The 26,943-nt window shown below is 46.1% G+C and overlaps 1 protein-coding gene across 1 annotated transcript in view; it reads right to left on the bottom strand.

Annotated features, from left to right (window-relative positions):
* LOC139277984 (mitogen-activated protein kinase 11-like) overlaps window positions 1–26,943 on the bottom strand; it is a 71,010-nt gene that overhangs the window by 28,341 nt on the left and 15,726 nt on the right. The window contains exons 2-3 of the mRNA XM_070896632.1: window positions 10,002–10,131; window positions 5,483–5,541 (exon numbers count right to left, since the gene is read on the bottom strand). Of these exons, the coding sequence (XP_070752733.1) occupies window positions 5,483–5,541; window positions 10,002–10,131 (189 nt within the window). The remainder of the gene's footprint in view (window positions 1–5,482; window positions 5,542–10,001; window positions 10,132–26,943) is intronic.

Raw genomic sequence — 26,943 nt, 5'->3', positions numbered from 1 at the left:
TGTAAAACTGAAGTGTTTAATGTTTGTAAACTTCCCTTTAAACCCCCCCTCCCCCATTCCCTATGCCTGATTTATAACCTACGCCTGATTTTCTAAAGTGTAGACAAGGTTTTTTCGAGCGTACAAAAATCTTCACTTACTCCATTCTAAGTTAGTTTGGAGTAAGTTTTCACTGCCGAAACTTTGAAAACAGGCGTAAGTGGCCGGACACGCCCCCTTTTGAAAAAAAATTCTGTTCCAAAGTGAAACTGTTCTAACTGACTAGAACTGGAGCAAACTAAATGGCGAGAATTCCGATTTCTAAGATACTCCGTTCTACACCAGTTGCTCCAAAAAATCAGGAGCAACTGAGGCCGAAACTTGGGCCCATAGAAACATAGAAACTAGGTGCAGGAGTAGGCCATTCGGCCCTTCTAGCTTGCACCGCCATTCAATGAGTTCATGGCTGCAACTTCAGTACCCCATTCCTGCTTTCTCGCCATATCCCTTGATCCCCCTAGGAGTAAGGACTACATCTAACTCCTTTTTGAATATATTTAGTGAATTGGCCTCAACGATTTTCTGTGGTAGAGAATTCCACAGGTTCACCACTCTCTGGGTGAAGAAGTTTCTCCTCATCTCGGTCCTAAATAGCTTACCCCTTATCCTTAGACTGTGCCCCCTGGTTCTGGACTTCCCCAACATTGGGAACATTCTTCCTGCATCTAACATGTCTAAACCCGTCAGAATTTTAAACGTTTCTATGAGGTCCCCTCTCATTCTTCTGAACTCCAGTGAATACAAGCCCAATTGATCCAGTCTTTCTTGATATGTCAGTCCCGCAATCCCGGGAATCAGTCTGGTGAACCTTCGCTGCACTCCCTCAATAGTAAGAACATCCTTCCTCAAGTTAGAAGACCAAAACTGTACACAATACTCCAGGTGTGGCCTCACCAAGGCCCTGTACAACTGTAGTAACACCTCCCTGCCCCTGTACTCAAATCCCCTCGCTATGAAGGCCAACATGCCATTTGCTTTCTTAACCGCCTGCTGTACCTGCATGCCAACCTTCAATGACTGATGGACCATGACACCCAGGTCTCGTTGCACCTCCCCTTTTCCTAATCTGTTAACATTCAGATAATAGTCTGTCTCTCTGTTTTTACCACCAAAGTGGATAACCTCACATTTATCCACATTATACTTCATCTGCCATGTATTTGCCCACTCACCTAACCTATCCAAGTCACTCTGCAGCCTCATAGCATCCTCCTCGCAGCTCACACTGCCACCCAACTTAGTGTCATCCGCAAATTTGGAGATACTACAGTTAATCCCCTCGTCTAAATCATTAGTGTACAATGTAAACAGCTGGGGCCCCAGCACAGAACCTTGCGGTACCCCACTAGTCACTGCCTGCCATTCACTCCTACTCTTTGCTTCCTGTCTGACAACCAGTTCTCAATCCACGTCAGCACACTACCCCCAATCCCATGTGCTTTAACTTTGCACACTAATCTCTTGTGTGGGACCTTGTCGAAAGCCTTCTGAAAGTCCAAATACACCACATCAACTGGTTCTCCCTTGTCCACTACTGGAAACATCCTCAAAAAATTCCAGAAGATTTGTCAAGCATGATTTCCCTTTCACAAATCCATGCTGACTTGGACCTATCATGTCACCTCTTTCTAAATGCGCTGCTATGACATCCTTAATAATTGATTCCATCATTTTACCCACTACCGATGTCAGGCTGACCGGTCTATAATTCCCTGTTTGCTCTCTCTCTCCTTTTTTAAAAAGTGGGGTTACATTGGCTACCCTCCACTCCATAGGAACTGATCCAGAGTCTATGGAATGTTGGAAAATGACTGTCAATGCATCCGCTATTTCCAAGGCCATCTCCTTAAGTTCTTTGGGATGCAGACCATCAGGCACTGGGGATTTATCGGCCTTCAATCCCATCAATTTCCCCAACACAATTTCCCAACTAATAAGGATTTCCCTCAGTTCCTCCTTCTTACTAGACCCTCTAACCCCTTTTATATCCGGAAGGATGTTTGTGTCCTCCTTAGTGAATACCGAACCAAAGTACTTGTTCAATTGGTCTGCCATTTCTTTGTTCCCAGTTATGACTTCCCCTGATTCTGACAGCAGGGGACCTACGATTGTCTTTACTAACCTTTTTCTCTTTACATATCTATAGAAGCTTTTGCAGTCCATTTTAATGTTCCCTGCAAGCTTCCTCTCGTACTCGATTTTCCCTGCCCTAATCAAACCCTTTGTCCCCCTTTGCTGAGTTCTAAATTTCTTCCAGTCCCCGGGTTCATTGCTATTTCTGGCCAATTTGTATGCCACTTCCTTGGCTTTAATACTATCCCTGATTTCCCTTGATAGCCATGGTTGAGCCACCTTCCCTTTTTTATTTTCTAGTTTGACAGATCATCTGCTGATCAGGAGAGAGGACACTTGCAGGGCAAGCTTTCCGATATTTACGGATATCTTGCCCAGCAAATGTCCTCAAAAATCTTGCGCCTGAAAAAGCAGGCATATAGCCTACTTTTACAGGCGCAAGTGTTTAAAAATACACAAAAACATTTTAAAATAAAGTTATAAAAACACATTTTATTCTTAAAAACCCTCCCCACTACGATAAGTTTATTTTTAACCATAATTAAAAAAACTTTTTTAAAAATTGGGAAAATATTTTATTTTTATAAGACATAATAACTTTAATTTCAATTAATTTTAAATATGTGTGATCTGTTTTTTAATGTTATTATTTTGTGTGATTGCTTTTGTTCCCATTAATAGCACTGAGAACTTGTAGATACACAAGTCTCAGTGCTATTAATGGGAACCTGTGAAATACTTACCTGATTGGCTGAGCAGTCACACATGACTGCATCTTCTGCGTCGGGGTCCTCTGCACGGGAACGCGCTTCGCAGCGCGAGAGGAGAAGGCCTCCCCATTGAAAATCAAGGCGCCTCTTAGACCATCAGGTAAATTCGTAAAAAATATCGAGCGAAGAGGCAATTGCCCACGGGAAGACCCCAAGAGGAATTTCTGGGTCATTATTTAAATAAGGGTCCTTCACTTGTTGGTCTGTGACTCACCACAAGATAAATTTGTTTAACAAATCATGGTGTTAACAGTCAAAATGGACTCTGCAAGAATGCTATTTAAAGGGCTCATCCCCTCCATAAAGGTTTGTTGCTGGTTTGTCCTTTTAGGCTGCTGGTTTACTTCTGGGTATTTTTTTGGGTCTATTTTCTGACCTTTTAAGGAGACCATCATTGAGCTACTAATCATTTGAACATTGCCCAAATTATATACCAAGGGGTAGAAATCCACCTCCGCTGGAAATGGGTCGCAGCGACTGATTTTCCTTGTTTTTCACTGGCGCGGTGGATGCGGTGGCCTCTTGCGCGAAATTCAGCTCTTTGTCATCTCTTTTCGAGCGGGGCGGAAGTCGGTTATAATGGGGGTAGAAGGGGGCAGGTGGAGTGTCCAGTACTGTCAGTCATCATCATATCATAGGCAGTCCCTCGTATCGAGGATAACTTGCTTCCAAAAAGGGATGAGTTCACAAGTGTTTCGATGAAGGACCTAATATTCCAAGTCCCGAACTACATCTTAAAGGGTGGAAGATGCCTGTGCGTAGATTTTTATAATGTGTGGTGGCCGTTGCACATTAGCCACCACACGGGCTTGACAGAGCTTGGTCTTGGTCCAGTGGCAAGGATTAACCAAGACGACTGGAGACCTGCTCTGTTGCGCGGACCTAGTGCGCACACAATCGCACAGTGTGGATCATGCTGGCGTGTCACCATGTCTCTCCCTTAAAGGGGATGGCCGCTGTGAGCTATTCGATTATTTTAGTTAGTTAGGTCCCCTTTAATGGCAGCCGCAGCAGTGTGCCCTCCCCTTTAATGGCGGCCGCACCGCCATTTTACACACACTGCAAACACAGTGCACCGACAGAAAAAACAGTTGGGGGCACCGCGCAGTGGCTGCAAGATATTTTTAGGTGAATTTTACTGGTCGGTCGGGAGATTGGCTGTGCGCGCTTTGATGACGCACTTAGGAGGGTTTGAGAGCAGCAGGGCGAAAGTGGGGACCGCCGGAAAAAACACCGAGGAGAATTTCGCGAGTGCCGGCCATTCGATAAAAAAAATCGGTGGCCATTCGACACCACCGCTTGGCCGCCGCTTTCTGCCGGTAATGGGTCTTATCGGGAGGCTGAATTTGCGCCCCCGAGTGTTCTGTAGATTTTTATGAGACACAATCAACTACTGAATAATCATGGTGAAACAAGTTAGCTACATCTCATCGACAGTAGAACACAAGTCGCGGTTTTTCTGTAAACCCTTGCTGTTTTTGTTAGTATGAGTTATCTGAGCTCTTTTACCTGATTCTGGCCAATGAGACCAATCCCAGGGGTAGGTCTCATCCTTCACCAACTCAGGTATACCTAGCCAGAATAAACTGACATCCAAATCGGCCTCTCAAATTCCACACTAGTGGTTATTAATTATAAAATGCAATGCACTGAAATTGTGCCTCACAGAGTTGTCGATGTTTACAGTATAGGGCCGTGCAGCAGAGCTGGTCTCCAGTTGTCTTGAGTAATTCTTGCCAGTGGACCAAGACCTAGCTCTGTCAAGCCTGTGTGGTGGCTGGTGTGCAACGGCCATTCCACGTTAAAAAAATTCACGCACAGGCATCTTCCACCCTTCAGGATGTAGTTCGGGTCCTTCATTGAAACACCTGTGAACTCGTCCTTTTTTTTGGCGTGGAAGCAAGTCATCCTCGTTTCGAGGGACTGCCTATGATGATGAGTAAGAGGTCATTTAGCCCATCATGTCCAAACAGTATAAAGAACTCTCCATGTTACATAGATCTCGTAGCATTTTAATATTGTTTCACTTTCATGAGCTGCCAGACCAGTTTTTATTTTTAGAAGTTGCATATGCTTTCCAAAAAAGACACATATTGCAACAGCATTTAACCACCAAAGTCTGACTCTCCAAATGGTCATCTGTAACTCCACTTCTACTCCTGCAGGACTCTGAGCTGTTTACCATTCAATGACCAGTTTTCACGGTGCTCTCCGAATATCCAGCTGGAGAAAGTGTGGCCCAAACAAGGAGTGTCAGTCAGTGCCAGTTCTTCACGCTTCTCCTACCCTGACCAATACTTCACACGGTACAGGATTTCACCAAGCAACTCTATGAGGATTTAATGAACCACAACCAAAAACGCTAAGCAAGCTATGTCTTGTTCCTAAGTAGCAAAACAAGTCCAGATTTATCCCCCAATCTGCAGTCATTTGCCACTATAAACAGTTTGAGCTCTCATTCAGAATCAGTTGTGGGACATTCTCATTCCAATGCTGCTCAAGAGGCGTGCAGAGTATTTCCAGTATACACTGGTGAGCTACAAACACTGAACAGAGGAAATCTTCAACACAGTCTGCATTTTACATTCTATTCTACTTACACTTCACGAAAGTTCTCCAGTGTAACTGCTGGTGTAAAGACATCTAACAATCCAATTACCTAAAAGAAATCAACAGATTAATATAGTTTATGGGATGACCTTTTAAATTTTATACAGCTTCCAAATATAATGATGAAATTATAACAGACTCATTTGTGAGACAAAGGACAGCTACTAATGAAAGACTTAATAAGTAACCAATAATCCTCCAGTGGATTCATTCATCATCTCCTCATACTTTTGTGACAGTTTTAAGCGCTTGTTAAAATGTTCTAAGATCGTGGTATATATTAACAGACTTTAATAAAATTTTATAAATGACAAGAAAATCTACAGTCATTGAATTGTATTGCTCTCCTTGAAGGTCATTATAATTTAGTTCTACAAAAGCCAAATAATATGGCATTTCCTTCTTACCATGCAGTCAGGTGACCCTCTCATTCGGAACTAATTAAATGGCTGCGACACTTCAGGCCAAAAACTAATCAGTCAGATTCAGGAAATGGGCAATCAGATAAATGTATTTCCACAAATTTAATTAATACATTTTCTTCAATGACTAGAAATTAAAAAAGAAAAATCTGATATTCTTCTCTCCCGAGGGCAAGTCCGACTGAAATAGAGGTCTATAACAAAGGCTCTCCAAATGGCTGTACTTCACATATGTGCCTGGACAGTGTCGGTCAAGAGCACCTCCAGTCCTCACTGGTCACTCACACTTCTAGCAGGGATCATGAGATAGTAATCAGATGTGGGTTGATTTTTTTTCCCCTTCCTTAGCCAGGCACCCTGGGGCCAATTGCAGCATTCCCACCATTATTTGCTGAAGATCAAGCTACTCAGCATTGGGATATCCCTGGTTTGTATGGCACAACATCATATCACATAGGGCACTTGCCCATTGAGCTGTCCCCTCATCTCCTGATGGCAGTGATTCCCTTACAGACCTAAGGTTCCATGGATGGCAGGCAACCATTATTCACGTGTGCTTTAACAATGAGTGTCAATAAGCAATGAACAACATGATCTAACCTTAGCTGGTAGCCACATATGAGCAGTTCAAGCAGGAGTCACGCTAAAGTGATCAGGAACGGGAACTCTGGCTGGTTTTCCCTCCCCTAACCTAGTTCTTGTGCCCCCACTGCCTCCTTGCCTGAGATCAGCGATGTAACTATGTAATACTTGCCACCAGAGTGCGCGACTGTTGGAGTCCTAATGGTCACCTGCACACACGTGCAGAGCCAGTATAAAAGATTGGCTGCCATGTTGTTTAGGCACTCTGGAGTTGTAATAAAGAAGACTAAGGTCACACTAAGTTTAGCTCACAGTACTCAGCCTTGTGGAGTTCTTCTATACACAACAAGCAAACCCAGCACAAACCAGGTATACAGGTTATTGGTGAGGCCACACCTGGAATACTGCGTGCAGTTTTGGTTTGCATATTTACGAAAGGATATACTTGCTTTGGAGGCAGTTCAGAGAAGGTTCACTCGGTTGATTCTGGGGATGAGGGGATTGACTTATGAGGAAAGGTTGAGTAGGTTGGGCCTCTACTCATTGGAATTCAGAAGAATGAGAGGTGATCTTATCGAAATGTGTAAGATTATGAGGGGGTTTGACAGGGTGGATGCAGAGAGGATATTTCCACTGATGGGGGAGACTAGAACTAGAGGGCGCGATCTTAGAATAAGGGGCCGCCCATTTAAAACTGAGATGAGGAGAAATTTCTTCTCTTAGAGGGTTGTAAATCTGTGGAATTCGCTGCCTCAGAGAGCTGTGGAAATTAGGACATTGAATAAATTTAAGACAGAAATAGACAGTTTCTTAAACGATAAGGGGTTATGGAGAGCGGGCAGGGAAGTGGAGCTGAGTCCATGATCAGATCAGCCATGATCTTATTGATTGGCAAAGCAGGCTTGAGGGGCCGTATGGCCTTCTCCTGCTCCTATTTCTTATGTTCTTATATTCTTATGAATAAATTTAAGACAGAAATAGACAGTTTCTTAAACGATAAGGGGATAAGGGGTTATGAGGAGCAGGCAGGGAAGTGGAGCTGAATCCATGATCAGATCAGCCATGATCTTATTGATTGGCAGAGCAGGCTCGAGGGGCCGTATGGCCTACTCCTGTTCCTATTTCTTGTGTTCTTATGTTTAAACCTGGGACTTCTCTGGTCTACGTGCCTTAGAGATTGTAACTGTACATCAGTCAGTGGCAGAGCAAGTCTAGTATTTTACAGTCTATTACAGTCCCCTTTATTTTTATTCATATGAGTCTGGAATGCAGTTACTCATATGCCTGGATTTTGTCAACTCCTTTGCGACATTCAAGGTCATTCCAGAAATATAAAATAATTCATTTTATTAATTATTTGATTACTGTTGATTTGCTAACCAAGGGTTAACCGAACGCTACATTTGGATTCTGCAGGTTTATAAAGAAAGCTGCTTAACACCTTGCCTTACTGTTTTCAATGCTTTAACACCTGCAAAGTGGCCCAGCCAGTGGGAAGCCACTTTAATTAATGCGAAGGAGCACGGTTAAATACAAGGAGCTACTCAAATCCTGAAATCTGACAAGGGACACCAAGACCAGCTGTCAACCCATCAATTTTGCTGACAAATTCAGCCGTAGAGAGAAAAAACAGATTCGCAGATGAAACTAAAGAAGCTTAGCCTGAAGGAGTGAGGCAGAGGGAGGGAGACAGCATGTGGGGAAATCTCCCCAGATGTGCGTGATGCAGTTGGCATGGGAGCAAACTATATAAAATGTCAATGTTGTCTGCTCCAGGAGACGGAAGGATATAAGGAGATCAAATTCTGTTATACGTGTTGGGACATACCTGCCTACATCTCTGCCACTGACCCTGCCTAAATTGGCTGGGTTAGGGTGATAGCCTGTGTTTCACATGGCAGTGACAGATGGCCATTCAATGAAGAGGCCCAAAAGTCTGGCTGGTGTAGCCTACAGGAGAAGGGGAAACAGACTGAATTCCCTGCAAACGTGCATTTACCCCTCCCACCCCTGCCCCATGGAGCACTTTGTAAGTTGACATATTTCTGCAAGGGTCCAGGACTTGATCCTGGCCGACCGCCAGCTGAACTCCATTTCTTCCATTCGGCAGGTAGGCATGCTTGGTCTCCCCAGGCACACGTCCATTAACTCTGCGTCGGGACCCTCCGAGGCCCAGGAAATTCACAATGTAAGAACAATGGACTTGTTTGTGTGTTCAGATGCTCTGCCCCCAAGGAGCCAAACAGGAACTCCCATGTTAGACCGGGACCGAGCCTATCTGGGCCTTGGTCTAATTTGCGGCCCTTCCGCAGACTCCTGCCCATGTGATGGGAGGGCTGCGAATTTCTGGGACCAAGATGTCGGTGAGGAAGGAAAGATTCGAGGACAGCTGTTGGAGACCTGCCAGCAATCAGTGATAGAATGAAGTTGGTACAATCCTGAAGGAGATCACTTGCCCACCCATGGGGTAAATAGTGTAAGTGGGGCAATTTTTCCAACTTTGTGCTCCACAGGGAGAGCGCATACTGAAAAATCAGGTACACAGTGCCCACAATTTCCTGACTGTTTGATATCTTGGGCACTGTGCACCTAAACTTCCATTAGGCATTTTAACATGTGAAGCTCTCCACTGGGAGTGCAATGTCAAAACATTATTTTGAAGACTTCCTAAAGGAGAAAAAAATAAAATAAACTGGAGGAGATTTTGAAGACTAAGGGGTGGAAACTGCGTAGTGCCCGTTTGGGGGTAGTGACAACCGCGAGGCAGGATTTCCTGTGGCAGGTGAGGAAGTCCCATCCTGTGACCCAAGTTCAGGTTACTGCACCCGAGAGCAAGTGGAGTGTGCTATTTTGCACTCCACTTGCTCTGTGGGGCGTGAGCGGAGCAGAAGGAATCCGAGAGGGGTGCATTGCTACATGGTGGGACACTGCTGCCGCGTAGAAAGAGCCTTCTCCTTCATTAAAGGGGAGGGTCAAGCTACTGACTCTGTGGGTCCCTACCTGATCCACCGGGGAGCAGGGTGTCATGGCATCAGCACGGCACTCAAACGGTGTATCGGGCTGCCAGATCGTGGCATGAACCCCACGTTCCATGGTGCAACGAGTCACAACCGATAAGTCGGTCGATCATTTTTAAAGCACCACCTCCCCTTTAAATGTTGTCCCGTGAGTGGCGCAGCTTCAGGGGACGCTACCTAATTTTCACTCTGGGGTGAAATAAGTTCGCAGCGGAGCGGGGCGCTACCGGTTACTGCCACCACTGAACTCCCGCGGAATTCAGCGGGAGTTGTTAGTGGCAGCACACCCGGGCGAAAAGTCGTTTGCGCCCCATTGCCACTAACGAGAGGCGTAAACGACCCAAATTTCTCCCCCTACATGTCAAAGTGAACATCAATGTGATCATAGCATTTTGATCGTTATTTTAACAAAATCATAAGCACCTTTTTGATTGTAATTATGATGTCACTACACATAGTCAGCAAACTGTAATAAAATATTCACTTACATTTTCATGTTTCATGTGTTTTAACAATCTCAGCTCCCTGTATGTCCTCCTTGCGTGGATCAGAGACTGAAATGGTCTTGATAGCTTTTTTATAGCTACCTTCTGTCGTGTTCTTGTATCATAGGCAGAGCTAAACAAATAAAACAGCACAAATTTAGAATCTGCATATTGCTACGACTGCTCTGGCACAAAATAAACCATGACATACAAGATGAAAGCTTTCTAAGCAGCTATCTGAAAAGTTCTCCCTTGTATCTCATTTAGCTCTTAACTCATTGTGATTCCTTTTGGAATCTGTATGAGAAAATGGAAATATCTGTTTATTAGGAGCCAGTTACATTCTTTATTCAGTCACAGATTCCCAAACAGCAGTCACAGTAATCTGAAATACAACATTCTGTGTGATCATGGGATGTATCTTCTGGTACTTTAGAAGAAACATGATGCCATATTTTCACCACGGGATGCGAAAGGAATTTAAATGGATTTGTGATGGCACCGTTAAACAGGTCACACTATGTGGACAGTGCTCCATTTTAGTTTCTAAAATGTCAATAGCCATTTTACACTACTCCCTCAGTGGAAATCAGCAATAGTCAATATTAAACAAGCAGATAATAAACCCCTTAACCCAGTTAAGTAACCATCCAGTGGTGATACTAGTACTGCTAATCAGAAAATGGCACAATGAATGAAAAAAAAGCAACAAAGCCAAGACTTACTAGTGCTAGAAGAAGCCTGTATTTGGAATTGAAGTCAAGACATCCAAATCAAAGACCAAGGGCTCAATTTTCGCCACCATTGGGCGCCATTTTTCTGGCATCGGCTGATTTTTTTTGAGCAATCGTGAATTTGCAACTTTCCTCAAAATGTGTTCGCTGGCGATGACTATCAGCGCTGGATTGTTTGTATGCCAGATTTTTTGCTGCAGGTCTGGGTGAAAACTGATTTCCACGCCGTTTTTGGCCATTTAACCAATCTTCGCCTAAACTGATTTTTTTCCAGGACAGGGCACAGTGGCCTTACGTACCGATCAGAAAAACCCGACGCTAACTTAAGAAAATCGATGCTGAGTATATTTCTGAGCTTTTGGAGCGAGGGAAGAAGACAATTTAAAACACAAATTCAAGATGATGTTTGCAGAGAGTCCGATTGACTGTACCCACATCGCCTTTAGAGCATTTTTGGACGATTCCGAGCTTTATTGCGGTCGGAGCGAAAAACCTTAATCAGGGGAAAAGTAATTTGGTGAAGTTATAAAATAAAACAAGGAAGGCTGAGAGAAAGGTTTCATGCGTTCATGGTAGATTAGCTGAATCCCACAGGTACTGGACATTGAGGATCCTCCTGAGGGGAGAAGGGAGTGGGGGGAGGAGGAGGAGGAGCAGCAGAAGGACCAGCTACAGGAGGAGGATAAACTCATGCCACCACCTCAATCCGCAGGATGAAGGCAGAGGAGGGGGCCTCGTGCACCATAGACATAGCTAGAGACTTGCGTCAGCAGCTAATCCGTGATAACATTGCTGCCTGAAGGCTAAACGGCCCAACAGTGTTGACTCTTTGCACCTGTTAGTATGAAAAAATAATGTACATAATAATGTATGTAATGCTGTGTTGCTTTAATTCAAAAAATAATGTGCAGGATTCTGCTTAAATTTTAAAAATAATTAGGTTTATTAAACATTTGTACAGTTTTACTTAACTTTAATAAAACATTTTGTATCAAACTTTCAACTTTTCAATGAAGAAAACAACTAGTAGCAGAAACAAACAAACTCTAGCTGCAGTCATCTCTCCTCCCCCTTATTCAAAGACCTTAGCACTGTGCGCCCCTCTTGCCCCTGTTGTTGCCTCTACCCCTACCCATGTCCATTGTCTCAGACTTCTGCTTCCTCCCCCCGACCCCAAGGTTTTTTCTGCTTTCTGTGCGAAGGCGCATTTGTTGTTGGTGGGGTTGGACAGGGACAGACCTAGCAGACAGCATTGTGGAAGGCCCGGGTTCCTCTTCAGACTCTTCTTCAGCCTGTGGATCAACCCACGGCACACGACCTGAGGTTGGTCTGGGGATTGGAATGTGAGTGGCAACAGTTGATGCTGCCAATTGCTGTTAGTCAATGACAGCCTGGGTGTGTCCACTTATTGCAGCAGCTACCTCCGACATTCCCTCCCGAATCTCCGACATCCCCTCCCCTCATCTGTCCCAACACTGCTCCCATTCCTCCAGTGTTGCTTCTTCAACTGACAGTCCCGCTAATTCTACCCTCACCCCACCCATGGTGTCCATGAGTGATCTCGTTAGCTCAATGCTCTTCCCACTCATTCCCATGAGCTGTCCTATGTCCCTTGCATCCTGTATTTCAGGTTGAACTTTCATTCCAATCCTCCTCGGCCATCTCCCAGGTGTGGCTTGCTGCAACCCACTGGGACCCGCAGCCTCAGTCCGTACCCCATGTCATGTCAGTTGTATCGCTCAGCAAAAGGCTTGGCACCGTCGGGGGGGGGGGGGGGGGGGGGCGGAGTTCACCGGCTCCAATTCCAATGCAACCATCTCAGCATTGGGGTCTTCCTGCTGCCCTTCATTGTCCAGCTCATCCTCGTCCTGATGTTGATGAAGAATATCTGGACTGACGGCTTCCTGATCATGCTCGGCTTCTACTTCTACTTTAGCTTCTGTCTCTTCCTGATGCGCAACATCTGCAAAACGTAACAGAGCAGATGTTTGGTTAGCAGCAGGGGAGGGAGCAGGGTGACATGAGTACGTGAGTCACAAAGCACAGGCTCTTTTCAAAGACCACGGTGCCAACCCAGACTGTGCAATTTGCATGGCTTACCTTCTCTCGGTAACCTGGGCCCGACGTCCACATTGGTGGTTGATTTTCTCTTGCGAGATTTAATCATATCAGCGATCCTCTGTTCCACGGCTGTTAGTTGCAGCCTATTTGGTGCACCTCCTCCAGTTTTTGACCTTTCTCAGTTGATGTGTGACATCTTCCTCTGCAAAGATGAAAATAGAATTTTTTAAGAGTGGGTCATTCTGCATTTATAAATGTAATTGCAGTGCATAAATAAAAATATTACTTACTGTAACTGCTTGGCCAAGGTCCTGCCACTCCTTTTTGACCTGCGTGCTGCTTCTCGGGGTCATGGCCACTGCATTAAATTCTTCTGCAACTTGGGCCCAAAGTTTTGCGAGTAAAGAGGGTTTCATTTTCTTTTGTCCCATTCTTCCTTTGTCCTCAAGCACATCCCATCTTCTCTCAATTATATCTACCAGCGGCTCAATTTCTTCTGCTAGAAATCTCTTGGCCCTTCCCTGTTCCCCTTCTCCTTGTCCTTCTCCTTCCCCTTCCCTTGGATCCATCTTTTGCAGCTAAAATTTAAATGTCCAGATCCAGCTCCGATCCCAATGGGTTCTCACAAACTCTTGATCCAGACCAGGAACATTGTGGATGCGTGGACACACCCGTTACATGGAAAAAGTGATTTTTTTTCCTGGCGCAATCAGGCACAAAAATATCGACCGTTAATCCTCCTGGGCACCAAAACTCGGCAAAGAGGAAAATTGAGCCCCAAGAGAGGAATCATGGGAGGAGAATGCACAGTAGTTGAATGCGGTCCCCAGAATTAAGCAGAATTGGCTGAAAGCTAGTAAAGATTTAACTATAGTACACACTGCAGACAAGGTATGTTTAGGCTTGTGGATGTTGTTGTATCTGCAGTTGCACCCATCAAGTAAATGTAGAGTATTTCATCACACTGTTGAACTGTGCCTTGTAGGTGGTGGAGAGGCTTTGGTGAGTAGGTAATGAGCCACTCGCCACAGAATACCCAGTCTCTGACCTGTTTCAGTAGCCAAAACATTTATTTGGCTGGTCCAGGTGAGTTTCTGTGCAATGGTAACCCCCAGGATTTTGATGGTGAGGGATTTGGTGATAGTAATGCCATTGAATGTCAAGGGGAGGACCATATTCATTGGTCAAGTGCTCCCTTGTTGGAGATAGTCATTGCCTGACACTTGTGTGGCATAAATGTTATTTGTCACTTAACAGCCCAAGCTTGGATGTTGACCAGGATTTGCTGCATGCGGGCATGGACTGCTTCATTATCTGAGGGATTGCAAATGGAGCTGAACACTGTGCAATCATCAGCGAACAACCCCACATCTGATCTTATGATGGAGTCAGTGATGAAGCAGCTGAAGATACTCGGCTCTCGGACACTGCCCTGAGGAACTCCTGTAGCATTATCCTGAGGCGGAGATGTTGGCTTCCAAAAACTACAATCATCTTAATTTGTGCCTGGTGTGACTCCAGCCACTGGACAGTTTCCCACCCTGATCCACACTGACTTTAGTTTCACTAGGGTTCCTTGATGCTACACTTGGTCAAATGCTGCTTTGATGTCAAGGGGATGATCCTTCTTGGCCTCCTGCTGAGTTCCCCACCATTACTCTGAAATTCAGCTCATGTTTGGACCAAGGCAGTAATAAGGTCTAAAGCCAAGTGGTCATAGTGGAACCCAAACTAAGCAACAGTGCTCAGGTTATTCGGCAGTCCCACTTGTTAGCACTTGATGACTCCTTTCATAACTTTGCTGATGATTTGTAGGCTGATGGGCGGTAATTGGCTGAATCCAGCTTTTAATGGACAGGACACAACTGGGCAATTTCCCTTTTTCCAGGTAGATGCCGGTATTGTAGTTATACTAGAAGTTTGGTAGTGTTTGTAGCTCGTTCTGGAGCACAGGTACATAGCACTACAGCCAGGATGTTGTTGGGGTCCGCAGCCTTTTCAGTGTCCAGTACAGTCAGCTGTTTCTTGATATCACATGGTGTAAATTGAATTGGCCGAAGACTGGCATCTGTAATGGTGGGGAACTCAGCAGTGAGACCGAGAAGGATCATTCACTTGACACTTCCTGCTGAAGATGGTCACAAATGCTTCAGCCTTGTCTTTGTCACGCCCGTGCTGGACTCTGCCATCATTGCGAAAGAGGATGCTGATGGACCTTCCTACTCCTCCCATTAGTCGCTTAACTGCCCACCATTGTTTATGATTGGATGTAGCAGGGCTGTAGAGATTTGACCGGATTCAGTGCCAGCCACAATTGCTCAGGCCCTGGCCGGCAAGTTGTGTGGGGATGCCTGTCTGATGCCCACAACTTGCTGCTTCCATTGAACCTGAAATTGGCTCTGGCCCTTAGGCCGACACGGAGCAACCGTTCCATCGACTTACCACCCGGTTAGGGCAGAAGTCAAATTTCTCCTTTATTTTGGATGAATAGTGTAACCGTTTAAAAGAATGACCAAAATAGTAATGATCCCACATATGAAAGTTTTCAGACTGCACAAGAGCTTGACATGTGTAAAGGTCAGATTTTTCTCATGCATGTTCAGTGGTGCACCATTTGAAGAGAGCTGACAACCACAAGTATTTTCACGTACAAAGAAAAAAGTGGCAGTGCTATAAAACGAAACCAGATATTCAGCCATCTGGTAAAAGAGGTTCCTGTTTAATGAAACTTCAGTCTAGTACACAAAGCTGCAGTGCCGTTCTGATGCCTACGAGTTCCAACATAAAACAAAGCACCGTGCATCATGCAAAGTGAGCGCCAATGTTCCCATGGCACTGAAGTGCAGGATTAGTCATTCAGGCCCCTTCAGTTGGCATGTTCTTCAGGCTTCCTGTCACTTTGCAGAAAATAGTAATCTGTTTCTCAATTTATTTTTGTCTTGTAGGCATGCTGTTGCACAGGGTGCTTTCCAACTCAGACATCATAATTGTCTGGACATGTTTAACCTATGAGGGTTAAAATACATTGGACAGAGGAGGCCATTATTGGCGCCAGATTCAAATCAAGGCCCCAGAGGTGAATGACCCTTAATATGCTTCTTCCCATTATTATTATCCAATTCAAGAAAGTTAAACACAGCTATTATTTGACATCAGAAACTGATGACACCTTCATTCAGTACACTGTGCTTCTCAGTGGTTAGGCAAAGTATGTATACTTGGACCCTTCCCAAATATTTTACACTTTCCCATATCAAGTCTGTGAATTTGAAACCTGACTCTACTACTCAAACAATGAGGGGTGGAAATTCGGTTGGAGGCTAATTAGGCCGCTAATGGCCTCGGGGTGGTAAATTTTGCGCCGGGAAATGGTTTGCGTCTGCATCCACAAATTGAGTGTGAAGCGGAACACTAAGGGAAGCGTTCCACATCTCTCCAAGGGCAATAGGCCAGTTGAGCAACTGAGAATCCCGAGCTGAAGAATTGGCCTCGCAGCGCTGTAAGAGAGGCTTCCCTGTGAAAAAAAATCGGCAAAAAAAACAAGAACATTCCCAATACCTTGCTCGCCCGACATAAACATAAAGCACAAAAAAACCCACAATCACACTTACCTCAGGTATTCATTCCTTCCCTCATTGCAGCCGGAACAGCTCGGGCTGCCCGCTTTCCCAGCTGGTCCCACTAGGACGTGCTATGAGGTGCTACGAGTCCTCCAAAAAACAAATTTCAAAACAGTGTCGCTACCGGGGGCGTTGCACACCAGCTCACCTCTCCCACGTGGTACTGCTCTGCGTCCCCGCATAACTGGCACCGAATGTCCTAGCAGGGCAAGAGAAGCTGGCCGCTCGCCTGGAAATTAATACCGGGGCGCAAACAAAGACAGCAACAGACTGAAATTTCACCCCTGAGTGTTGTAATCTGCAAACATCAGTGATTTGAGGGCTTCAGGGAAATAGCCTAGGTGAGGCAAAAAGAAGAATTGACCTCTATGTTAGTGACAACAGCAACAACAATTTGTATTTATATAGCGCCTTTATCGTAGTGAAACATCCCAAGGCGCTTCACAGGAGTATTATGAGATTAAAAACCCGAGCCGCATATGGAGAAATTAGGGCAGGTGACCAAAAGCTTGGTCAAAGAGGTAGGTTTTAAGGAGGGCTTTGAAGGAGGAAAGAGAGGTAGAGAGGTGGAACGTTTAGACAGGGAATTCCAGAGCTTGGGGCCCAGGCAACAGAGGGCATGGCCACCAATGGTTGTGCGATTATAATCAGGGATGCTCAAGTGGGCAGAATTAGAGGAGAGCAGACAGCTCGGGAGGTTGTGGGACTGGAGGAGTTTTGGATCACCTCTAGTTTACGTAGGGTAGAATGTGGGAGGCCAGCCAGGAATGCATTGGAATAGAGGTGACAAAGGCATGGATGAGGACTTCACAGCAGCTGATGAGTTGAGGCAGGGGCAGAGACAGGTGATGTTACAGAGGTGGAAATAGGCGCTTTCAGTTATGCTGCGGATATGTGCTTGAAAACTAATTTCTGAGTCAAATATGACACCAAGGTTGCGAACAATCTGGTTCAGCCTCAGACAGAAGTTGGAGAGAGGGATAGTCAGTGGCTAGGGAATCGAGTTTGTGGCTAGGACCGAAAACAATGGTTTCAGTCTTCCCAATACTCAACTGAACAACATTTCTGCTCATCCAGTACTGGATGTCGGACAAGCAGTCTGACAATTTGGAGACCATGGAGGGGTCGAGAGAAGTGGTAGTGAGGTCGAGCTGGGCGTTAACAGCGTACATGTTAAAACTGAATGTGTGCTTCGGATGTCGTCGCCATGGGGCAACATATCGATGAAAAATAGGAGGGGCCAAGGATAGATCCTCCAGGGACACCAGAGATAACGATGTAGGGGCAGGAAGAGACACCGTTGCAGGTGATTCTATGACTACGATTAGATGGATAAGAATGGAGCCAGGCGAGTGCAGTCCCACCCAGCTGGACGACAGTGGAGAGGCGTTGGACAAGGATGGAGTGGTCAACCGTGTCAAAGGCTGCAGACAAGTCAAGAAGGACGAGGAGGGATAGTTTACCGTTGTCACAATCACAAAGGACGTCATTTATGACTTTGATGAGAGCTGTTTCGGTACTGTGGCAGACGCGGGAACCAGATTGGAGAGATTCAAACATGGAATTGCAGGAAAGCTCGGCACGGATTTTGGAGGTTACAACATGTTGAAGAACTTTGGAGAGGAAAGGGAGGTTGGAGATGGGGTGGTTGTTTGCAAGGATGGAATGGTCGAAGGTTGTTTTTTTGAGAGTGGTGATGACGGCATATTTGAGGGAGGGACAGTACCTGAGAGAGAACCGTTAACAATGTTAGCTAGCACGGGAGCCCGAAAAGCAAGTTGGGTGGTCAGCAGTTTGATGGGAATAGGATCAAGGGAGCAGGAAATGGGTCTCATAGACAGGATGAGCTCGGAAGATTGGAGAAAAACTCGAGAAAGATTTGAGATCAGGACTAGGCAGGGGGGATCCTTAGAGGAAGTTTGGCTCGGTGGGCAAGGGGAAGGAAGTGAAGAGATAGAGGCAGCCGAACAGATGGTCTCAATCTTAGAGACGAAGAAGTCCATGAGCTTCTCACACTTATTGTTGGAGGTGAGGGTGGAGACTGGGGGAGAGGGGTTTAAAAAGACGGCTAGCAGTGTAGAATAGAAGCTGGGATTTATCTTTGCATTCCCGAATGATTCTGGAATAGTGAGCGATTTTGGCAGACGTGAGCAGGACCTGAGAATGCTTTATGTGGTCCAGCCAGATTTGGCGATGAATGACTAAACCAGTGGCTCACTGTTGTGTTCCTAACACAGATGAGACTGCACACAGGGAGGTTAAAGTAACAGTGACCTCAGTCTTTATTAAGACACTCCAGAGTGAGTAACAGGCCTTGGGGGCCGTCTTATATACAGTGCTCTCAAGGGATGCTGGAATCCCTTGGGACTTCAGGGGATGCGCTCCCTGGTGGTGGAACATGGGAGTGCATGCTTTACAGATACACAACATCACTCCCCCCCAAAGTCAAAGTGAAAACTATTTACAAGGTGAGGCGATCGGGAGTCTTTCTTTCCCTGGTGGACTGCCTTAGTACAAATGTCTATTCTGGTGTGTTGGCTGTGCCCTCGCTGGTCTGGCGTGTTGTTGGCCCTGCAGGGCTGCTGGGTGAGCCTGGCCTTGCTGGGCTGTTGGGTACGATTTTCTGGTCCGGCGTGGTGTCGTTGATCCTTTGGGTGTGTGTTGTGGGCTCGAAAAAGGTGGTGTCTGCTGTGGGTTGTTCAGGGCAGTCTGTGAACCGCAGCCTCGTTTGGTCCAGGTGTTTTCTGCAAATTTGTCCATTGTCTAGTTTGACTACAAACACCCTACTCCCTTCTTTACATAAGAACATAAGAATTAGGAACAGGAGTAGGCCATCTAGCTCCTCGAGCCTGCTCCGCCATTCAACAAGATCATGGCTGATCTGGCCGTGGACTCAGCTCCACTTACCAGCCCGCTCCCCGTAACCCTTAATTCCCTTATTGGTTAAAAATCTATCTACCCGTGACTTGAATACATTCAATGAGCTAGCCTCAACTGCTTCCTTGGGCAGAGAATTCCACAGATTCACAACCCTCTGGGAGAAGAAATTCCTTCTCAACTCGGTTTTAAATTGGCTCCCCCATATTTTGAGGCTGTGCCCCCTAGTTCTCGTCTCCCCGACCAGTGGAAACAACCTCTCTGCCTCTATCTTGTTTATCCCTTTCATTATTTTAAATGTTTCTATAAGATCACCCTCATCCTTCTGAACTCCAATGAGTAAAGATCCAGTCTACTCAATCTATCATCATAAGGTAACCCCCTCATCTCCGGAATCAGCCTAGTGAATCGTCTCTGTACCCCCTCCAAAGCTAGTATATCTTTCCTTAAGTAAGGTGACCAAAACTGCACGCAGTACTCCAGGTGCGGCCTCACCAATACCCTATACAGTTGCAGCAGGACCTCCCTGCTTTTGTACTTCATCCCTCTCGCAATGAAGGCCAACATTCCATTCACCTTCCTGATTACCTGCTGCACCTGCAAACTAACTTTTTGGGATTCATGCACAAGGACCCCCAGGTCCCTCTGCACCGCAGCATGTTGTAATTTCTCCCCATTCAAATAATATTCCCTTTTACTGTTTTTTTTTCCAAGGTGGATGACCTCACACTTTCCGACATTGTATTCCATCTGCTATCCATTGTATTCCATTAGCTATCACCATGCCCGCGATCCACTTGGGACCATGTCTATAGTTTAGCACATACACAGGGTCATTCAGATCAATTTCCCGTGACACAGTGGCGCGACCATCGTTTACATTTTGTTGCTGCCGCCTGCTCTCTACCTGATCATGCAGGTTGGGGTGAACCAGCGAGAATCTGGTTTTTAGTGTCCTTTTCAAGAGTAGCTCAGCCGGGGGCACCCCTGTGAGCGAGTGGGGTCTCGTGCGGTAGATGAGCAGTACTCGGGACAGGCGGGTTTGGAGTGAGCCTTCTCTGACTCGTTTAAGGCTCTGTGTGATGGTTTGTACTGCCCACTCTGTCTGCCCATTGGAGGCTGGTTTAAATGGGGCTGAGGTGACATGTTTGATCCCATTGCGGGTCATGAATTCTTTAAATTCGGCACTGGTGAAACATGGCTCGTTGTCACTGACCAGTATGTCAGGCAGGCTGTGGGTGGCAATCATGGCCCTCAGGCTTTCAATGGTGACGGTGGCGGTGCTTCCCGACATTATTTCACATTCAATCCATTTTGGAAAAGCATCCACCACCACCAAGAACATTTTACCGAGAAATGGGCCCGCATAGTCGACATGGATCCTTGACCATGGTCTGGAGGGCCAGGTCCACAAACTTAGTGGTGCCTCTCTGGGCACATTGCTCAACTGAGCACACACGCTGCATTGCCGTACACAGGACTCTAAGTCAGAGTCGATACCGGGCCACTACACGTGGGATCTGGCTATCGCTTTCATCATTACTATACCTGGGTCTGTGCTGTGGAGATCCGAGATGAACATCTCCCTGCCCTTTTTGGGTAGCACTACGCGGTTATCCCACAACAGGCAGTCTGCTGGAATGAACAGTTCGTCCTTTCGCCGCTGGAACGGCTTGATTAGGGCTTGCATTTCAACGGGGATGCTGGCCCAGCTCCCATGCAGTACACAGTTTTTTACTAGGGACAGCAGAGGATCTTGGCTGGTCCAAGTCCTAATCTGGCGGGCCGTGACAGGGGATTTATCATTTTCAAACGCTTCCGCAACCATCAACAAGTGTGCGGGCTGCGCAATTTCAACCCCTGTGGTGGGCAATGGTAGCCGACTGAGAGCATCCGCACAGTTCTCGGTGCCTGGCCTGTGGCGGATGGTATAGTTATATGCTGATAGCGCGAGTGCCCACCTTTGTATGCGGGCTGAGGCATTAGTATTTATCCCCTTGTTTTCAGCGAACAGGGATATGAGGGGCTTGTGATCGGTTTCCAGCTCAAATTTGAGGCCAAACAGGTACTGATGCATTTTCTTTTCCCCGAACACGCTAATGCCTCCTTCTCAATCATGCTGTTGGCCCTCTCGGCCTTAGACAAGCTCCTGGAAGCATAGGCGACAGGTTGCAACTTCCCCGCAACGTTAGCTTGTTGTAATACACACCTGACTCCGTACGACGACGCATCACATGCTAGCACGAGTCTTTTACATGGGTTATACAATACAAGCAGCTTGTTGTACATAGAATGTTTCTGGCTTTCTCAAAAGCAATTACTTGTTTTTTTCCCCATACCCAGTTCTCACCTTTACGCAATAACACATTTAGGGGCTCTAAGAGGGTGCTTAACCCCGGTAGGAAGTTACCAAAGTAGTTGAGGAGTCCCAGGAACGACCGCAGCTCCATGACGTTCTGTGGCCTGGGCGCGTTCCTGATAATCTCTGTCTTGGCGTCTGTGGGCTGAATGCCGTCCACCGCGAACTTTCTCCCCAAAAACTCCACTTCTGTTGCCATGAAGATGCATTTCGACCTCTTCAGCCGCAGCCCTACTCGATCCAGTCGCTAGAGGACCTCCTCCAGGTTTTGCAGGTACTCGACGGTGTCCCGACCCATGACCAATATGTCGTCCTGAAAAACCACCATGCGTAGTGCCGACTTGAGTAGGCTCTCCATGTTTCTCTGGAAGATCGCTGCAGCCGACCAAATTCCAAACGGACATCTGCTGTAGATGAACAGTCCCCTGTGCGTGTTGATGCAGGTGAAGCCCCTAGAAGACTCCTCCAGCTCCTGCATCATGTAGGCCGAAGTCAGGTCGAGCTTGGTGAACGTCTTGCCTCCTGCCAGCGTCGCAAATAGGTCGTCTGCCTTAGGTAGCGGGTATTGGTCCTGTAGCGAGAAACGATTAATAGTTACTTTATAATCGCCGCAAATCCTGACCGTGCAATCACTTTTGAGTACTGGACCAATCGGGCTGGCCCACTCGCTGAATTCCACTGGGGAGATGATGCCCTCGCGTTGCAGCCTGTCTAGCTCGATTTCCACTCTCTCCCTCATCATGTGAGGTATGGCTCGCGACTTGTGGTGAATGGGTCGTGCTTCTGGGACCAAGTGGATCCGCACCTTCACCCCGGAAAAAGTTTCCAATGCCTGGCTCAAAAAGGGAAGGAAATTTGTAAAGAATCTGGGTACACGAGACCTCATCGACATGTGATAGTGCTCGGATGTCATCCCAGTTCCAGCGGATTTTGCCCAGCCAGCTCCTTCCAAGCAGTGTGGGGCCATCGCTCGGGACAATCCAGAGTGGCAGTTCGTGCACCGTGCCCTTGTAGGTGACCTTGACCATGGCGCTGCCGAGGACAGTGATAAGCTCTTTGGTGTACGTTCTCAGTTTCGTGTGGATGGGGCTCAGGGCTGGTCTGAGTGCCTTGTTGCACCACAGTCTCTCAAACATCTTTTTACTCATGGTGGATTGGCTAGCACCAGTGTCCAGTTCCATGGCTACGGGTAAGCCATTCAATTTTACATTTAGCATTATAGGTGGACATTTCGTTGAAAATGTGTGCACCCCATGTACTTCAGCATCTGCCTCCTCTCTCTGAGGCTCGAAATTGCTTTGATCCACCATGGACCGATCTTCCTCTGCCACGTGGTGGTTAGCAGGTTTTGCAGAGCTTGCAAGCTCATTGGAGGTGCCCCATTGCTCCACAGCTCTTGCAAACATACCCTTTGAAGCGGCATGAATAGGCTGAATGGAAGCCTCCACAATGCCAACAATGTGTGAATTGCCTTGCATTCATTCTTTGTTGCGGAATCTGAGTCATCTGGGTCACCTGAGGCCTGCTGGCAGTTGCAGACTCATGGTTTCTGCCCTGTACATTTCTGCTCGCAAACACAGTTCCGGTTAATTTGTGAACATTGCTAGCACTTGTGTGCTGAGAGATTTGTTTGGTATTATCACTGGTGGACATAAACGCCTGTGCTATCATAATGGCCTTACTAAGGGTCGGTGTCTTTACAGTCAAACGTTTTCGTAGGATGGTCTCGTGGCCAATACCCAGTACAAAAGTCTCTGAGCATTTGCTCCAGGTAGCCATCAAACTCACATTGTCCTGCAAGTCGCCTTAGCTCGGCGACGTAGCTCGCCACTTCCTGACCTTCAGATCGCTGGTGCGTATAGAACCAAAACCTCGCCATCAGCATGCTCTCCCTTAGGTTAAGATGCTCCCGAACCAGTGTACACTGCTCCTCATATGACTTATCTGTGGGTTTCACCGGAGCCAGAAGATTCTTCATGAGGCTGTAGGTCGGTGCCCTGCAGACCGTGAGGAGGACCGCTCTCCTTTTTGCAGCGCTTCCTTCTCCGTCCAGTCCTCACCCTCCAAGAACTTCTCCAGGATGCCCACAGTTTGCTGCATCTTTGCGTTGGATTCGTGTACTCGTCACCAGTTGTTGTGTTCCTAACACAGATGAGCCTGCACACAGCGAGGTTAAAGTAACAGTGACCTCAGTCTTTATTAAGACACTCCAGAGAGGGTTACAGGTCTTAGGGGGCCGGCTTATATACAGTGCTCCCAAGGGATGCTGGGATCTCTTGGGACTTCAGGAGATGCGCTCCCTGGTGGCGGAACATAGGAGTGCATGCTTTACAGATATACAACACTCACCATATCCTGTTTAAATCTGCATCTCTTGGACTTAAGGGAGCGAAGATGAGGGCTGTACCAGGGGGAACGGCCAGGGTGAGAGAGAGTAATTGTTTTAACAGGGACGAGGGCATCAAAGGTGGTGGTGAGGGTGTGATTGAGCAAAAATGCAGATCTTCACAAGACTGTTATGCTACAGCTAAGCATCTATTACAAAATATTTAAAACAGCCTGGATATTAGCTTGTAGCCACATGTCTTTGAGAAACAAGTAGAAGGCATAGTTGACGAATTTTTTTTCAAAAGCACTGTTTAAATTGTTTTCCGCAGTGAATGATGCCCATAAGCCCTTGTCTTGAAAATGTACAAATTACCCACTGCGTTTCCTACATTGCAACAGTGACTACACTTCAAAAAAAGTACTTCATTGGCTGTAACGCGCTTTGGGACGTCCGGTGGTCATGAAAGGTGCTATATAAATGTAATTCGGTGTTAGTGCAGCATCCTTTATCAACCTAGTCCTACTCATACTGAAAGCTATCACCAAACGTTTATATTTTCCTTCATAATATACATTAACAGATTTGACAATTCTTAATAAATAGAGACACATTACAACACATCTCTGTAGATGCATTTTGGCTAAAATTGGGAATACAGGAGGGCCGGAGAAATGCATCTTATCCTAGATAAGGAGACTTGAATGCACACAAACATTCTTATTGTTGATCAGTGGCAGTATACTGATGCAAACTCCGTTCCATGGCCTAACCATCTAACCATAATAATTCCTTCATTGTTTTTAAATACTCAAAATTTCCTGGAGGTGCATGTTATTTTGTTGTTAAGAATCAAAACGCAATCTAATAATTTGACTACATAAGATAAGCAGGTGCATTAAGCAATAAAGAATTGAGATATCATTCTGGGAAGTATGAGTAGATGACAGAAGGACTTTGCAATTATATCTGTCTACTGCCCTTGGCTCCAAAATATCTTGTCAGTAATCTGTTGCTTTTGGAAAGGCAGAGCCAGGACTTAGGGAAGCAAATATTCAATTCATGGGGGATAGTGGGCTCCTGTTATCTGAGAGTAACAAATCCTCTGCACAGTATGTTTAGTGATGTTGTAAATGTGCTTGTGACGATTACTTGCAAAATTGCAAACTCATTCTAAAAACACCAATACCAGAGGAAGGCTTCGCCAATGTGATTACAATGTAGCTGCATAGAAAAACTGAAGCAGTTCTCAGCTGCGGGTCTCTATGATTCTGAATGGGTGGATACCAGTTGTCCCACCCTGCAGTGCTATTACAGCCTGATGGGTTATCGATGATGTAGTTGGAACATGTCACATAAGCCTAAATACAATCAAAATCGTAATGCATCCAAATACACGTAGGTCGCCCCTTAAACCGGAGCCATCCTTTGGCAGGGGGGAAAAAACTACTGACCCACAGAGCGACTACTTTCCAAACTCAAATCACTCGTTTTTGTTTAAAAATGCATCACATATGTACACCAATACGGCAGTACTTATGGCATGATTGAGGCAGTTCAGTGTTCACGGAGGGTGCATCAAGAATGGGCAGCTCGGATGCTGACTGAGGACCTGAGGAGAGTCTGGCGGTGGGGGAGGGGGGCAAGGCCATCGGTGGCGAGCGGTGACCGGCAGTGGTCCACGATTTAAATGTTCAACTGGGTGGGACAAGTGTGCTCTTCCTGACTCCACAATAAATGAAGCAAAGGAAGCTTACATTTCAAAGTGGCAGCCTACACGCGGTCCCTTTAAGGACAGCTGGTTTACTTGCTGAGCCCCTGAAAAAAAACTGACCACAGCATGTATAGCACTCGCTGTGGTCATTTGCAGTCCAATTTTGCAAAGGGGCCTGAAACAGACGCTAGAGCCCTGATTTGCATATGCAATGGGTCGAATTCCAGTTACAGGTGTGCACCCTGGATGCCTACAGAGGGGCCGTGGTCAATGTGGTGGGCGGTGCATATCCAGGGCGGAATGAACATGCGCACACGTCCGTCATATTAGGCCCTTAAGCGCCCATTTTACACGATCTAATTTCTACACCTTCACTACTCCCCTACACTCCCTGATCCTGTGTACCCGTGCTGCAATAGTCAGTGCCGCCATGCTGTCCACATTCAGTTACAATTCATGCAATGGGTGCCATCCGCTCTATCTCGGATCATCATGATGGTACAAGATTATGTCACCTTATTAGTTTTGTATTTCCTAATGACCATGTAAAGTTAGAACAAAGGGGGAAAGTTACTTCATATTTTCTTTCTAGAAATCTTCCGGTGCTGCACATTTGCCAGCTGAATGGGTGGATGCATAACTTACTCCCATACATCTGCCATGGTGCTCCATAACTGCTGACTAGAAAATATGTAAAACTATGGCAGGATCAGTGCTGAAATAAGAAAAACATTGTGTAGTCATCTACATCCGGCCATTTTGCAGCACAGCTCTTTGGACCACCCAGTTCCCAGTGATCTTTTAAACATGTTTGCTCTAATACCCCCAAACGTTAATCTTCCATTTTTAGTTTGATTGCTCTGGCACTGGGAGGGTTTTTACTTCTCATAAATGATGTTAAGTGGTATTTATGAGCATCATTTGGACATTGGGTAGATGGCGACTAATATTATTGAAGGTTTGTTACATTTTCACTAATATTTGTAACTGCCATATTGGAATATTTAACAGTCCACCTGCCAATATTAGGTTAGAGAGGCACCGACTGTCAGTGGGAAGGACAGCGTGATAAATTCAGCCAAATAGTGCAGTGGTGACTGGGTTGCAACAAAGCACATTTCTTTGCCCCTCCCATAGCTTCCTCAAAATGCTGTTCAAACACATGTCTGGAGTCCTGCCAAAATGCAACAGGAAACTGACTGCTTCCTTGTGAATACCTGTTATTTTAAAAGTTATTAAGAATCAATAGTGCAG

Source organism: Pristiophorus japonicus, chromosome 13, assembly GCF_044704955.1.
Source record: "Pristiophorus japonicus isolate sPriJap1 chromosome 13, sPriJap1.hap1, whole genome shotgun sequence".
Classification (NCBI taxonomy): domain Eukaryota; kingdom Metazoa; phylum Chordata; class Chondrichthyes; family Pristiophoridae; genus Pristiophorus; species Pristiophorus japonicus.
Note: the sequence above shows the minus strand (reverse complement) of the source record. Positions and strands in the feature narration are given on the sequence as shown.